General features: G+C 53.3%; 8 protein-coding genes across 8 annotated transcripts; 4 read left to right on the top strand and 4 right to left on the bottom strand.

The window, feature by feature from the left end:
* Positions 1-70: 70 nt before the first annotated feature.
* Positions 71-676, top strand: JCM15063_000243 (uncharacterized protein; the record flags this gene model as incomplete). The annotated part of the gene is made up of 1 exon (XM_076676361.1): positions 71-676. One exon carries the CDS (start codon positions 71-73, stop codon positions 674-676), a length of 606 nt encoding a protein of 201 aa, XP_076536342.1.
* A 127-nt stretch (positions 677-803) lies between these two features.
* On the bottom strand, positions 804-1880 carry SDO1 (guanine nucleotide exchange factor SDO1; the record flags this gene model as incomplete). Its single annotated transcript, XM_076676360.1, has 5 exons — positions 804-929; positions 1004-1174; positions 1249-1623; positions 1690-1774; positions 1831-1880. The coding sequence occupies 5 exons, from the start codon at positions 1878-1880 to the stop codon at positions 804-806; spliced, it is 807 nt and encodes a 268-aa protein (XP_076536341.1).
* A 66-nt stretch (positions 1881-1946) lies between these two features.
* On the top strand, positions 1947-4060 carry ALG1 (chitobiosyldiphosphodolichol beta-1,4 mannosyltransferase; the record flags this gene model as incomplete). Its single annotated transcript, XM_076676359.1, has 8 exons — positions 1947-2154; positions 2237-2436; positions 2518-2759; positions 2830-2902; positions 2990-3380; positions 3468-3582; positions 3660-3735; positions 3839-4060. The coding sequence occupies 8 exons, from the start codon at positions 1947-1949 to the stop codon at positions 4058-4060; spliced, it is 1527 nt and encodes a 508-aa protein (XP_076536340.1).
* Positions 4061-4566: 506 nt separating this feature from the next.
* Positions 4567-7118, bottom strand: JCM15063_000240 (uncharacterized protein; the record flags this gene model as incomplete). Its single annotated transcript, XM_076676358.1, has 15 exons — positions 4567-4866; positions 4944-5089; positions 5182-5236; positions 5303-5554; positions 5617-5623; positions 5694-5772; positions 5838-5875; positions 5949-5984; positions 6047-6158; positions 6218-6245; positions 6322-6397; positions 6462-6508; positions 6584-6605; positions 6714-6789; positions 6929-7118. The coding sequence occupies 15 exons, from the start codon at positions 7116-7118 to the stop codon at positions 4567-4569; spliced, it is 1464 nt and encodes a 487-aa protein (XP_076536339.1).
* Positions 7119-7661: 543 nt separating this feature from the next.
* JCM15063_000239 (uncharacterized protein) lies at positions 7662-8048 on the bottom strand (the record flags this gene model as incomplete). Its single annotated transcript, XM_076676357.1, has 1 exon — positions 7662-8048. One exon carries the CDS (start codon positions 8046-8048, stop codon positions 7662-7664), a length of 387 nt encoding a protein of 128 aa, XP_076536338.1.
* A 949-nt stretch (positions 8049-8997) lies between these two features.
* JCM15063_000238 (uncharacterized protein) lies at positions 8998-11139 on the top strand (the record flags this gene model as incomplete). The annotated part of the gene is made up of 10 exons (XM_076676356.1): positions 8998-9227; positions 9295-9401; positions 9478-9741; positions 9835-10031; positions 10098-10159; positions 10231-10334; positions 10418-10545; positions 10615-10623; positions 10685-10790; positions 10865-11139. 10 exons carry the CDS (start codon positions 8998-9000, stop codon positions 11137-11139), a joined length of 1482 nt encoding a protein of 493 aa, XP_076536337.1.
* A 535-nt stretch (positions 11140-11674) lies between these two features.
* Positions 11675-12307, bottom strand: JCM15063_000237 (uncharacterized protein; the record flags this gene model as incomplete). The annotated part of the gene is made up of 3 exons (XM_076676355.1): positions 11675-11703; positions 11777-11873; positions 11984-12307. The coding sequence occupies 3 exons, from the start codon at positions 12305-12307 to the stop codon at positions 11675-11677; spliced, it is 450 nt and encodes a 149-aa protein (XP_076536336.1).
* Positions 12308-14037: 1730 nt separating this feature from the next.
* ATP4 (F1F0 ATP synthase subunit 4) lies at positions 14038-15152 on the top strand (the record flags this gene model as incomplete). Its single annotated transcript, XM_076676354.1, has 5 exons — positions 14038-14108; positions 14200-14455; positions 14563-14688; positions 14822-15044; positions 15127-15152. 5 exons carry the CDS (start codon positions 14038-14040, stop codon positions 15150-15152), a joined length of 702 nt encoding a protein of 233 aa, XP_076536335.1.
* Positions 15153-15337: the final 185 nt, after the last annotated feature.

Below are 15337 nucleotides of genomic sequence, written 5' to 3'. Positions count from 1 at the left end.
TCTTTCTCACCTCGGCCAGTCTTCTTGATACCATCGCAACCGAGGATCACCTTCGCACTCGAATCGGACGATGAACATTGAGAAATCGAAAGGAGAACAACTCGAATTGTTCCTCGAGCAGGAGAAAGCGCGATGGAGGATGACCTCGAAGGAACCGATTTGGATCGACTCTCCAGCCTTGGTGTCTACCGTCCTGGCTTCGCGACCCGAGTCTTTCGAAACCGAGGCCCAAGATGATCTTCAATCAGGCTCGATGTCGTTGTCGACTTTGTTTAGGGTTCCTCCTCTTCCTATGACTCTCAGCCTCACATCTTCGAAAACCCTGCCCGCATCCCAAGATTCCGCAGACTCTGGCTACATGTCGTCGACGAGCCGCGTGATGGATACCTTGAACTTGACGAATTTCCACATGAAACAACAAGCTCAAGGTAGCGAGCGATCAAGCGAAGAGGACCACCTCGGCACCGGAACCTCTACTCTTTTCGACCTCTCGCTTTTTCCCACTGCTATGTCGTTGGCCTCTTTACACCCCGGTCGAATCGAAAATGGGATCGACATCCAACCGTACGGACAAGGTTGCGGGACAACAGCTGCGACAGATGAGACCCCGAGAACAGATTTTGTACTTCCTCCCGTTCATTTGCTGCCTCCTCTACCTCCTAAAACGCTACCATAAAATTGGAACAATAGAGTACAAGCTCGTTTTCTCTCCTTCTCGAAAGTCCTCTCCGGTTCTCGATCGGTTCGTTCAAGCTTTGGTTTGCCGCTATATGCTCTTACTTTGTTACAAACAGAAAAGTCTCCTACTCGATCCTTTCGTCGTCTGCGATGGCCGAGAACGCCATGGTCTCGATCTTTTTCGAACCTTTCACTTCCTTCTGCAAAATGTCGTCAATGATGCGGAACGATCCTGGATCGATCAAGGCAATCTGGATCGAATCGAAATGTCGAACGTCAGAAACAACTACAGGACAACAAGAAGGAGAAACAGAGAGAGGCTCACGAGTTCCCACTCGTCACTCCATTCGTCATCTTCGACCTTGGTCACGAGTGCCAACAGTTTGTCTTTGAGACGTTTGCCTTCTTTCGAACTCATCGTGATGCGCACACGCATCTGGGCGCGGGCTATCGGGAGCGTGTTGCTCGCTTGCAAAACCTTGATCAGATCAAGTGCCTAGAATACAATTCGAACGTGCCTCCAAATCAGCACTCGCTTGTGAGAGAGACATACAAAAGAGAGTCACTGACTTGGGCTTTGGCAGCTTTCTGCGCAACAACGTTGTACCCAACTTCGTTCATCGCCTTCTCGATCATGCCGATCGTGTGAGGTCGTTGAGAATTGGGATCGATACACCTACTCGCGACTTCCTGACAGATCTCGCGTTTCAAATCTTCGAGTTCGAACGCTCGTTCCTTTTCGCCCACTTGGAGTTCCCCCTTTTTCAAGATTGCCATCATGATCTCTTTGCGATCGGTCGTACCGAACGCTTTCTCGAGGTCTCCAGTCGGGGACACGGCTCCTTTCGATACGTTCGAGAAGACGTTGTCGATTTGGATCACTTCGCTCAAGTCGGTTTGCGCACCCGTCCTCCATGCCCTCACCGTGTTCTTGTAGCACGCGATCTGAACCAGAGGATCAACGTAAGCTTGACCTCGATGAACACCTCGAGACAGTGTACTGGGACTCGCCTCGAAGCGTTTGCCGGCTTTCTTGAGACGAACGACCGAGACGTTGGTCAGTTTGATCTGAGTTCCCGGTTGTTTGCCGGCAGACCTGTTCTCAACGTTATTGTCAGCTACTTGCTTCCCTTGTGGTCTAGCACGACTGACATGGTTGCTAATCGAGGGAGAGGAGTTGAACCAAGCCGAATCGTCATCATTCTCCCTCTCTTTTTCCCGTCTCTTCCTTTCTCTCTCCCGGTCTCTCAGGGGCTAGGCAGAGGGCAATGACGCTCGCTTCAGCTCTGCTTGGGGCAGTGGGCACCCTTGCTGCGATGTTATTTGTATTACGGTGGTCTCGGACGGGATCAGATCTGACACCCAAATCAGTCGCGGTGGTCGTGTTGGGTGACATTGGCCGATCACCCCGAATGATGTATCATGCCCAGAGTTTGCTCGAACACGGCTTCACGACCTACATCGTCGCGTATCGAGGTGGGGTCTTGTTCTCAACTTTCTCAGACTTCCGCACGTGACGCAACCAGAGCTGATTCGCTTCTTGGAGTGCGAGCAAAAGGTACGAACCCACCGACCGAGTTGAGCAATCACCCATTGTGTCATTTCGTATACCTTGCGCAACCCCTCGCGTGGACTTCGGCTTTGCCTCGGATCGGATTTGTCGCTGTCGCTCCGTTCAAAGTCCTCCTCGGTGCAGTTGCATTACTGCAAGCACTCGTATGGACAATCCCGATTCGTCCAGCATTCATAGTCGTACAGGTCAGTGTTTTTCGCTCTCTTTCTTCCCTCCTGGCTCCAACTGAACAGGACCTCGTTTGCGATGGGGAACAAATTTGTTAGAACCCGCCAGCGATCCCGACACTCCCGATTGTTCAACTCGCTTCGAAATGGATTCGCAGCAAGCTCGTGATCGATTGGCACAACACTGGGTACTCGGTCCTCGCACTCAGGTTCCAAGGTCGCGAAACTGCAATCGTCCGGATCGCGAAACTCGTCGAATTGACGTTTGGCAAAAACGCGTTTGCGCATCTCATGGTTACCGAAACCATGAGACGTCAACTCGTCGACCTCCATGGATTCAAGTACGTACTCTCGTTTCCATTCAAGGGGACAGCAAACCGGGGTTGATCAGGTTCGGGCTTTCTCAAACAGGGGCAAAACGATCGCGTTTCACGATCGACCTCGAGCGCATTTCCGTCGTTCGACTCTTCAAGAAGCTCACAAAGTGAACTTGGAAGAATCTCCTTTTCGTTAGATCTGGGAAAGAAACAAAAGTCTCGCTGACGTTCTTCACCTTGGATAATTTTGCAAGCTGTTCAAGCGTCTCCCAACCCTCGACACAATCTCGTTTCCACAACTTGATTCACTCCCTCGACCGCGAGTCGAAGGATCAACCTTGTTCACTCTTCCCGATGGTTCGCTCGATCCAGATCGACCTGCATTGGTAATCACTTCGACTTCTCACACTCCCGACGAAGACTTGTCAATCCTGTTGCGCGCACTCTCGATTTACGACTTGCGAGCTCGAGAATCATCACTCCTACAACCCGAGGAACGGTTCCCTCGAGTGGTCATGTTGGTGACGGGCAAAGGTCAAGGCAAACGAGAGTTTGAACGACAAGTCGAAACTCTGGAACCAGGATGGGAGTTTGTCAGAGTCAGGACTGAATGGTTGGAGATTCAAGATTATCCTGTACTACTAGGTAAGCAAACGTTTTTATTCCTTACCTCTTCTCTTACGAAAAAACAGGGGAACGTTGGGGGTCAACGAGAATGCACTACACCAACAGGTTGTGGAGACTTGGGTATCAGCTTGCACACGAGTACGAGCGGGTACGATCTTCCGATGAAAGTCGTCGACATGTTTGGATGTCAACTTCCAGTCCTCGCACTCGAGTTTCCGAGGTAAGATTCCAAAACACAATGACGATCGAATCCGACCTTTTTTTTTCTTATTGGACCTGACGCGTTTAACCCTTCAGTATCGGAGAATTGGTTCAACACGGAGTCAATGGTAGAACCTTCAAAACTGATTCTCAACTCGCTCAAGAATTGATCGTGAGGGATTTTTCTCGCTCATACCTCTCTCCTCTCCCTCTCCCTCTCCCTCTCTCTGTGTGTGCTACGTGTCTCACTGAACATGGTTTACTTGGAAATTCAGGAATTGTTGCAAGGGTTTCCAACGACGCAATCTCTCTCGAAACTCGATCTACTGAGAACAGGGATCAAAACCGCTCAATACCCTGTTCCTTCTTCTTCTCCAACAACATCATCATCGAAGAACAAATCGTTCGATCCAGATACGGATTCAGACCAGGGTTGGACTGATTGGCAAAGACATTGGCAACGTCTGGTACTCCCCGTGTTTGAATCTGTATCTTGAAAATTTAAAAAACACCTCATGCCACTGTTTTTTTTTTTGGTCGCGACTTCAAGGCGAGCTCTTCTGCCCCTTGTTCTGTTCTTGGCCTTGTGCGCTCTTGTCAACGAGATGGCAAGAGGAACGGCATAGTTTTTGTGCGGGTTTGCAAATGACTTTCAGGAAGAAGAAAAAACGAAGGCAAGGAACGATCAGGATGCGAGGTTGGAGAGAGGGAGGAAAAGGATAGGTGGTCGAGTAAATCTAGCTTCGACGGAAGAGAAAAAAAAAGATGGGAAATCAGGGGAAGGTATGCGGTTGTAGTCGAGACAATGGGCGAACACGACCATGGATGTAGTTGTGGTTCAAAGCAAGTGGAGACAGTGTCTTTGGGTTTGGAGTAAGCGCAAAGAGAAATAGGAAGAAGAGAGAGAGAGAAAGAGTTAGGGATAAAGAGGGAAGAAGAGATTGAAAACTTTGAACAGGGCGGAGCAGAAAGGGGAAAAAGGGGAGTCGACGATGCGATTTCTTTAGGCAAAGACGGCGAGGGCTCCAGCACCGAATGCACCGAAGACCACAGCACCGATTGCGCCTACGAGACCTCGGTCAATCGAGGCGGTCCTACCAGCAGCGCTCTTGCCTTTGGCAGATCCACTGGCGCCAGCGGCTCCCGTGACGGCAGCTGCCGATTGGTAGCTGATGGCGCTCGTGATTGACTGGCCCGATGAGATCCCGGTCGAGAGCGGGATCGACAAGACTCCGTCAGTCGAAACCGCCGTAGGGGACGCGAGCGAAATTGAAGTCGTGCCGGAGGCGTATTGAGCAAAGTTCTGACAGAACGCCAATAATAACAAGGGTCAGAGCGATGTGCCAAACCGGAAAGAGTGTCGTCGAAGCAGGTGCTTACAGGGTAGGTGTACTGCTTCTCGACATACGGCTGCGAGTTGTTGTAGCACACGGCAACGGGCACGATGTGCTTGAAAGATTTCTGCATCTCGGGGAAGTTGGATTCTCCGAGCGACATGGTATCGTTGTTGAGCTCGTGAGTCAAGACTGTGTGTGCCAGCCAAATGTCCCGTCAGAAGAGATGCGGTAACCTTCGGGTGATCCTCCCGTACGAGAGAGATGGGAACTTGAAGACTCACCGATAGTTCCGTGCGTGTTGTACGTTCCATTGGCAGCTTTGGCAAAGATGGCATCCTGAAGTACCAAATTTCAGCACTTAAGCGGGGTCCCGAAGGGAAACTGCGATCAAGCGGAACTCACATAGTTGGCTTGAACTTTGGCGACACCGAGCGTCGAGACGTCGTAATCGAAAGTGTTGTCCTCCCAGATGACGGTCGTCATTCCGAGCGACTGGGCGATGTAGCGGACACGGTCATCGACATCACCGTAAGGAGGCCTCCAGCATTGGACGGTCACTCCGATGACATCCTTGATCGCCTTCTTGCTGTAGTACAACTCGGCAAAGACCTGTTCGTTCGTGAGCGCGGTCATGTACCGATGAGACCAAGTGTGCTGTTCAAGTATGTTCAGATCAGTTCGAGTCCGGAAAGAGCGAGTCTTGAAAGGGAACGAACAGCGCAACTGTTTCACCCGAAGTTCCGCAGTCAGCATTTCGAGCCATATTAAGCGTAACGGAGAACAAAGCGCTTACATCTCGTGACCATCAGCAAGACCCCTTTGCGCTTCGAGAGGCCAGTCGAGCACGTTCGAGCCGATGTAGAAGAGCGTTGCTGCATGATTCGAAAACTCTGGTCAGTCCAGGCTTCTCGTCAAGAGCTCTGACGCCGCGACTAACCTTTCTGCTTTTGTTGTTCGAGGTAGTCGTAGTAGGCACTGGCGAGAGTAAAGATTTTTTGTTTAGTCGACGCTCAGAATTGCGCCAGCGTACGCAAATCACGGCGCTTACTTGTGCGAGCAGTTGGGTCCATCGTCCAAAGTGAAACTGCCAACGTCGACCCTGGTTAGAGGACTGCGCGAGTTTGAGAAACCAGCGATGTTGCTCACCCCCAAGTATTGGGTTCGGGACACCTCGTGACATCAGCCTGCACTCCCGGCGCTTTCGGTGTTGTGCACTGCTTCCATGTCCACCAGCAGTCGGGATCCTCGACACCATTGTCTGTCACGATGGCCCAGGTCAGACAGGAGTTCACCTTGGAGCGATTACGTGGAACTCACAATTGACACCAGAAAAGTCTCCTTGAGGCTGGTGATTGAAGTCGCGGGGTGAGCTCTCGCTTCGATTGGATTAGCATTGGCACGTTCGGTGAGATGATACTTACGGTTCCTCGCGGGGCAATGTTGGGGATCGAGCCGTTCAGCGAAGTAAAGAGTGCAGAGACTTCGGTCGAAGCCGTCCTATCATGACATGCGTACAAGTCAGCACGGTAGCTGACGTCAAAAGACGCTGAAGGCGACTCACGAAAGGTTTGCAATCTCCCAGATTGGAGGGAACACCTTTTGGGCTTGCTGTCGACGTCGAAATGGAAGAGGGTGAGTTCTCTCTCAGAGGCGGATCCGACGGTCGTCGCGGGAAAAACTCACGAGTGCAGTCACTGGAGGGTAACTGTACAGGTCAAGGGGTAAAGAGGTAAATATAGCAACTTGCAGGGTTTCGGCATGGTACGTTCATACGCGAGGTACGACCTTCGAGAACATCGAGTTCGAGACTGACCTGTACACGGCACACTCTTGAGCAGGGTTCGTAATCTGTGCTGCTGATGCCTCGTCCGTGCGGGTAGGAGCTGCGACTGTGCCGAGGGGAATGCCATGTTTAGTTCAAAGATGCCTCCACTTTTCGAGTCGCGCGAGCCTCGAGGGCACCGCCCGCGCATCGGCGCGACCTGGCGGCACGACCTCGGCTGATCGACCAGAATCGAGAAGACTGACCCGTGTTGGCAGCTTGTGCAGGTCCCGTGTTGGCACCGATCGATCCTGCGGCCGTGTTGGCGAGTGCGCTCGACGCGGCGGAAGCGGCGGCGCGTTTGCGGATCTGTTGAAAGTGCGCCTCGTCGCCACAGGCATGCGCTGTGAGCGCTCCTCCGAGTGCGAGCGTCAAGTATGTAGCAGTTGATCGCATGTTTCTGCCTAGCCGGGTCGAGGGTCGAATGGGTCGGAGTCGAGAGATGTCGCTTCACAGTGAGAGGGACCGGTTCGATGCGCTATGCGGGCGACTCGGCGGGCCCTCGAATTCTCGTGCTGCGAAAAGTGCAGGTGAGACAGATATTTTCGAAAAATCGCCACCATTGCCAGACTCGTCAAACCATGGCGTAGGAGGTGTAGGACATCTTTAGACCGGTCCCAGCGCAAGAGCAAAAATAGCCATCTCCTTTGCAGTCAATGCACAAGGAAATCATGCGGGGGCCTGTTCTCTCGGTTTTAAAGCTTGGCGTTCTAGCTCAGGCGCGACGGCAGTTATATTACAATACAGTAGCTTGTCTCCAAGCAATCTTGTACATCGAGAGGCCACCGAACGGAAAGCGACGACAGCTTGCGATTGAAATCCCACAATACTGGTGTCTGTCCGCGAACGCAGGTTGCCGAATGCCCTCGTGATAATGTGTACAATTGATAACGTTCCAGGCAGACACAGTTCGTCTCTAGTAAGAGGTGTCTGACGGATCTACCACACTTTCCACCATCTTTTGCCGCTCGCATTCGGTCCGCCCACTTGCGCTGGTACTGCCTTCGACACGCTCGAGTGTCGAGCCGTTTCGAGCTCGAGTTCCAACCTCGCAACTTGAGCTCCCAGCCGTTCGACCTGTTGTTCGCGTTTGAGCGACATGTACACGAGCTCGAGCGCGTAATACACGATCGAACCGAGGGCGAGGCAGTGCAACATGGAAGGTACGAGGGCACGGTAGAACACGGCCGTCGCAGAGGGTCCTCCTCCTGACGATGATGACGACGAGGCATGTGATGCCGTTGCTTGAGAACTAGACGAGGTCCAGCGGACGGGAGCCGTCAAGGATCGGCTTCGGCGTGTCAGCGGGGAAGCGGGAGCTGTCATGAGCCGAATCGGCACATGCCGTGTTGGCCTGTCGATACAGGACGCTTGGTAAGCCAAGTCGGAACGAAGCGAGCGGTGATACTGAGCTGGAGAAGCAGACTTGCGGGACAATGCGGATTGCGAGCGACGGTGTTCTTGGGAGCATTATCGATGCTCTAGCGAGTATGCTGTCTATGGTAACCGTGTCAGTGCTGGTCCGAGGGCATGCTCGTAGAGAAATAGGTTCACTCAACGTGAAGTGGAGAACGAGTGGTTCGCGGTCCTCGACGGCGTGTACTCTAACAAGCGTCTGGGAGAATGAGTGTCTGTAGTGGGTGTCTCGCGAGTGTGGGCAGTCGGAACAGGAAGAGTCGCGAAGAGGTGCACCGCAGCGCGCCGAGTTGTTAGTTCTCGCGCGCGTACGTCGACAGCTAAAGTCGCATTTGACTTGCGCAAAGGCTCTGCTGACCATACATAAGGACAACACGTTTGCGCAGACACCTGACCAACGCGTGCTACCCGAACGTACCCCCTCAAGTAAAATGAAACCCCTGTCCTCGATCCGACTTCGTCCTACACGTCGTCCACACCTTGCCAAAGATTGTACACCAGTGAGAGCCGAACTAGAGGATCCTGGACGCGCTGACCTCGAGGAGACGAGCCCAGGACGCGCTGAAAAACAGGGATCGACGTTCTTGGCCTCGTCAAGCGGCGTTCGCGTCGACTTTTGTGCCAAGGAAACGCTCCTTTCTCTTGTCCTGCTGGTCTCGCTCCTTGAAGCTTGTTCCATTCTCGTACAGTCCGCCAACCCTCGTCCCTACATCGAGTAGCTCGTGTCACTTACCCACTATATCGGAAGGCGAACGCTACGCTTGAACCGCGCCGTTCGTTTCTCTAACGTTATCGAACCGGCCCCCGCACTCTCCTCGCATTTGTTCCTTGCATTCCATCCGAGCGAATCGACGACAAGATGGTGAAAACGACCACGACATTTCTGCTTGCAGCACTGTCTGCCACCGTCGCTCAAGCTCACCTCGAGCCGATTGGCAAGATGCGCCATCTCGTCGAGCGACAGGCACCCGCATCGACCGCTTCGACTGCCACCGCGAGAGCTGCCACCCGAACTCACGCGGCATCTGCGTCTGCCACCAGCGCACCGGCCGTAACGGGCAGGGTCGCATCGAGCCCGTTGGCTTCCCTGCAAGTCCCTCTTTCTTTCCCTTTCCTTTGTCTCGCCGACCCCGCTGACCCTGCCTCTGCCTCGCAGCTCAAAGATCGGAACTGCCACGACCGCCGAAGCCACCCAGCCTTTGCCCTCGACCTTTGCGGCGGGCGCGACTCCTCCCGTCGCAAATGCTCCCAAGCTTCCCTCGAGTACGCTCGAGCCCCATTTCCCTCTCAACTTCCACCAAAGCTCGTTTCTGATGACAATGCCGTTTGCCCTCGATAGTTGCAAACCTCAGCCCAGCGAATTATCCCGCCCTTGATCGGATCCCTCCAATCGACTCGCCCGAGGTGCAACAGTGGATCAAGGACGTCGACCTCTCTCAAGTGCCCAACATCCCTCGTACCCAACTCGGAGCATGCTCCAACTCGAGCAACTCGCAAGCAGTGACGGACGCCGCCAAGAATGGATGGTGGACTTGTGGTGCGCACACGAGAGCTAGTGATATCACGTTCTGCCCGAACAAGAACGATTGGGGGGCATCGTTCGGTAAGGCTCGCGTTCCATGTTCATCTGCGTGTCTCCAGTCAGGAACCTTTCTGAGCAGAATCCGAGCTTACCTCGATTATGATGCGTTGACAGACGATGGACCTTCACCCTACACTCCGCGGTTGCTGAACCTTCTCGAAGCTCAAGACATTTCAACAACTTTCTTCATCGTCGGCTCCCGAGCGATCAGTCGTCCCGAGATGGTGCAAGCGGAATACATGCTCGGACATCAGCTATCGGTGCATTCGTGGGCGCACAGCTCGCTCACTACCTTGTCCAATGAAGAAATCGTATGTCAAGGAGTCCTCTAAAAGCACACTTGTTGTCGCTCCTGACCCCGCAGACGCTTTCTTCAGATTGCAGAGCTCGGATGGACAAAGAAAATCATTCACGATATTACCGGAGTTACACCCAATACGTGAGCCCTCGAGCACGATTTACTTTCTCACAAACGTGACCGAAAGCTTACTCGACTCGGACCTTTGATAGTATGCGACCTCCTTATGGTGATATCGATGACCGAGTGCGCTACATCTCGCTCAAGTTGGGCCTGCGTCCGATCATTTGGACCACGCACAACGGTGCCACTTTCGGTAAGCTCTTTTCAGATCTCGTCGCTGGCCCGCAAGAAGTTCGAACGGCTCTGATCTCCTCTCGGGGTTGTTTTTCATGGCAGACACTCGCGATTGGCAGATCGGAGGCGGAGTTGTGAGCGCGACAGACGCCTACATGAACTTTGACAGGTTCCTGGATCAAGCGGTGTCTCAGCTCAATACCGGATTCATCGTCCTCGCTCACGATCTCGTATGTCGTGTCTCCTAGCTTACAGCAAAGAGCTGCACACGGCTGACCTCTGATATCTCTCCCTTGTAGTATCAACAAGTGTGTTTTCGTGACTTAGCGATCCCAATGTTGCTTGCTGATCTCGTTGATACGGCAACAGTCTGTCGATCTTGCAGTCGACTACATTCTGCCCAAGGTGATCAATGCGGGTCAACTCAAGATGCAGACGATCGCAGATTGTCTCGGGGAAGGACTCTCGAACGCCTGTAAGTTGTAACCTCGAATTGAATCGTATCACAGGATCACGCGACTCATGTGCGAATCGGTTCTTATTGGACAGATATCGAGACTGCCGACAACTCAACGCACAACCCGATTCAGACCACTTCAACCGTGGTGGGAGCATCGGGCACTGGGTTCGTACCGAACCTCGGTGCGACTCAATCGAGTTCGGGTTCGTCCGGCAGCAAAACGAGTCGAACGAGTGGAAGTCAACAATCGCAAGGTGCTGGAGGATCGAGTGGGACCAACTCGAGTTCGAAAGTTCAAGTGATTGGATCTGGAGGAATCATGCTTGCTTCGACTCTTGCGCTCATGAGTTACCTTTTGGCTTGATCCCGAAATCTCTCTCGATTGCACGTTTCCCTATCTCTCTCTCTCTCCCCACTCTCGCTCTTCATCGCCAGAGCTTTTGTGCAATCATCGCATTTCTCGTGACTCCCATATGACTTTGAATCCGATCTCGATCTCCGGCGGCTTCTCTCGAGACGCATTCCCTTCTGCCCTTTCTTACATAGACGTTCTCTGTTTCAACTCTTACGAATCACCCTTCCTGCATGTCTGCTTTCTCTATCTTGGAAATCGACATGTTCTTTGTCTTGGCTCATACATCAGAGGTCAATTAGTGCCGCTGAACGACCATTCTCAAGTCTCAGAGCTGAACGACCATTCTCAAGTCTCAGAGCGTCAAAACGATCTCTCAGGGGTTACAACAAGGATTCTGCAAGAAACGACACTGGAAGCTTGCAGCGGGCTTTTCCAAGGAAATACACGATACTCGATACGACAGTTGGAGAAAGAGACAACCCGAGAAGCAGAGAAACCGGAGACGCGTATGGAGGTTCAAGCGATCACCACGAGAGTCGGGGAACTAGAAGAGGTAGGCACCGGTCCAAACTCCTGCACGAACGGACCACCGAGATAAGTATTCTGACCTGATTACACATAAAAATGAGGGTAGAAATCGTCGTACCGTGAGGGTAGAAATCGTCGTCTTGTTTACCATCTCGACGTCCAGTCGAGTAGTACAACTTTTGTTCTTCGAGCCAAGCAGCGTACGCTCGAGCATCCTGGAGAGGAAGGAACAAAGTCCGCGTCAGTCAAGTTCGTGCTTTTTGATTTCTCGAATTCACCGAGAACCTCAGGGAATGAACGGGCGATGGGAAGGGAAGGGACTCACTCGTTCTTGCCTCGCACGCAGACGCAATTCCTTTTCGACTTTCTTGGTAGCCTTCTCGCGCTTCTCTCGCTCTTTGCGATCGAGCTTGGTGACCGCCTTGACGAGTTTCGCTTCGACCGAGGCTGGCGATTCGTTGCTGTCACGACGTTTGAACGAGAACCATGATCTCGGAGACGAACCCGTCGTGGCGGACTCGTTCGAGTCCGAGTTGGACAGGAGCGGGAACGAAAGGCGACGTTTGGTAGGCCGAGAATTCGAAGTGGGGGACGAGCCAGATGCGTCCGAGGACGATGAAATGGCCGGGGCGAGGACGGGAAAGATCATGACTGGATTTTGACTTCGAGGTATCACGGCGTGAGAGTATGTAAGGCGTAAATGACTAGAAGAAAGGTGAGGTGACTCGAGAGAAGGAGAAAAAGAAACTCTTTTGCGATCGGGGAGCCACGCGTTTTCTTCCCCACTGATCTGGACCAAGATAACGGTTAAAATTTTCGCAGGGGTCCAATCTGCTCAGACTGAGAAGGCCCGCTGAACCCCCCACCGAGTCGAGGCGACCTCGACCGAGCTCGACTAGCCATCGCCGCACGTGGGGGAAAAGGAATATGACGCTCTCGAGTCTCGACCACAGTAGTCGCCAAGCTTTTTCAATTCTGACACTGCTGTTTGGACACGGGTGAAATGTACGTGGGGTACAGTGGGCGAAAAAGGTGGTGCACTCTGCTTCGAATGAGAAGACATCGTCATTGAGTATGGCGTGCGCTCAAGCGCTTAGGTCTACACGGTGCTCGCAAAAGTATAGCTCGAGCTCATGTGCCAGTTCCATCACGGATCCCAATCAGACATCGTTTAGTATGCGCGACAAGGGTACGAGGAGAGCGACGCAGCGCTCTAGGATTCAGTTCCGTGTTACATTTAGCTTCGTCAACAAACTTGCTTGAGATGAATTCATCGATGTCCGTCGAGCTGGTACCCTGGATCGAGTTCCGACTACTTGTCGAAGCGGCTCGAGCATCATCTTGCATCTCTTGCATCTCTTGCATTCACGGATGGTTTTCTGACGTGTTGGCTGCAGTAAGAGCAAATGAAAAAGCCCGTGCAAGACTCGGTAGAATTCCGAAAAGGTCTTCCGATCTTCTCGTCAAAGCCAGAGGACTAAACCTCCCGAAAACCATGACACAGGGTCATACTGCAAGTCGGGAATTTCAATGCAGAGAGTGGACTATAGGACAAACATGACAGTATCGGCTGAGCTAGAAAGAGAATCCTCGCGATGTATGTACCTGCGTTATCTGAGTATGCGCCAAGGCGGCCAGCGTCCTTGCATGATGTAGAAAAGTCGAGTTCAGCATCAGCGATGAGCGTCCACTGGTCCGCAAGAAGGCAGGGACAGGGCTAGCTGTAAGGCACAGGTGCGTAACAACAACTCGCTGGTCAGGTGAACTCGAATAGCCGAACCTTGCGACAAAGACACACTTGGATATAGAATATAGCGCAGCACGGTGCTGATGCTCGCAATGCTGGTTCTTTCGGGAACATCTGATTTTGACACGCTCTTTGGCATATTCGAGGGGTGCGCTGCCGTTTCGATCATGATAGATTGGGGAGTCAGACTAGACAGATACTAGATATCGATGCACATGGGCACTTGCACTGTTTGAGAACTCATGGGAATAAGAAAGAAGCGAAGAGGAGAGGCGTCCGGAGCAGAGAGAGACGTCAACGGCCCTGGCGCTCACCGATGCCGTTGAATCGCGCGCTCCAAGGTGTCACCAATTCCTTGAATATCAGCTGACGTGGTCCAGCTAGTCCAGGAGCGTCAAATTAGGGAACCCGGAGTCGATCTCTGGAACGTCTCCGAATCCGCCAGAGACGCATTCCGAGGCTGGTGAAACCGAGTGACAGCAGACATAGATGCACGATTAGAGTCTCGGCTAGCATTGCACGCTCATTGCGAGTGCTGTGAGGCTAGTACGGACCCGAGAGGCGGAGAGTTCGTTGCCCCCAAAGGCGCTCTCGCCTCCCGTTCCTCGACACCTTTCTCCACCCGTTTCAAGATGCAGGCCGCGCTCCGATCGACTGTCGCCCGTGCTAGTCGCCAGGCTGTCCAGCCCCGTGCCATCGTTGGGTGAGCTCCTACTACGGTCCGGAAGCGGTTGATCAATCGGCCGTTTTCTCACGTCCCATGTCCCGTCTCGCTGACTCGCGCCGACCGACAGCGCGCGCTTCCAATCGACCCAGCCCGCTCCCGCCGCCAAGGCGTCGGCCCTGATCGACGCCCTCCCCGGAACCTCGTTGGTGTCCAAGACCGGCATCGTCACGCTCACCGCTGCCACCTCGGCTGCCGCCATCTCGAACGAGCTCTTCGTCCTCAACGAGGAGGTCGTCATCCTCGGATCGTTCGTCATCTTCCTCGGATACGTCTCGTCGCTCATCCGTGAGCCCTACCGCGAGTGGGCCGATGGCCAGATCCAGGCAAGTCCCTTCGTCCTGCTCCGCTGTCACGAGTCTCCCTCGTCTCGTGCTCGTTGCGCCTGTGACTGACTACGTCTGTGTCTCATAATGGTTGCGGATGAAAATAGAAAGTCAAGGACATCCTCGGCTCGGCTCGCGCTGCCCACACCAGCGCCGTCCAGGAGCGCATCAGCTCCGTCGGCGAGATGAAGGACGTTGAGGCCCTCACCAAGCAGCTCTTTGAGCTCTCCAAGGTCTGTTTGTATCGCCATACGAGAACGTGTCCTGCTTTGGGATAATCACTGACGCTGTCATGTTGCCCTATCTCTCGCATACGCATACCCCAACCGACCGGGTTCTCTGGCATGTCTTTGATGAATGCTACAGCAAACCGCCGAGCTCGAGCACGAGACTTTCCGTCTCCGTCAACAAGCTGCCGTGTCTGCCGACATCAAGGCCGTCCTCGACTCGCACGTCCGCCACGAGGCCCAGGTCCGTGAGCAGGAGCAGAAAGACCTCGTCGAGTCGGTCCTCGCGAGCGTTCAGAAGCAAATCGGAGACAAGAAGTTGCAGAAGGACATCCTCGTCTCTGCCGTCGCCGAGGTTGAGGGTCAGTTTTCTCTCTTCCCCTCAATCGCGCCCGTCACTTTGTTTTAAAGTTTCCGCTGACATGCTGTACCTTCAACTCATAGCTCTCGTCAAGAACAAGGCTATCTAAGTGCCTTGGGATTCGAACAACCACTCGTCTGAAGAAAAAGAAGGAAGAGTAGACGGGTCATTTGCGCGCATGTCCAGGCATGTAGCAGCAAAGATTCGTGGGATGGATTGTTGAAGCGATAGATGAAGAAGAAGGAGACTCAAGGAGGAGAGGGGGGGAGTGCGTCGGTTTAGCAGTACTAGATG

Source organism: Sporobolomyces koalae (assembly GCF_050403365.1).
Source record: "Sporobolomyces koalae JCM15063 DNA, S_koalae_JCM15063T_v1_ctg4, whole genome shotgun sequence".
NCBI lineage: Eukaryota > Fungi > Basidiomycota > Microbotryomycetes > Sporidiobolales > Sporidiobolaceae > Sporobolomyces > Sporobolomyces koalae.
This window is presented reverse-complemented; position numbering and strand designations above follow the sequence as displayed.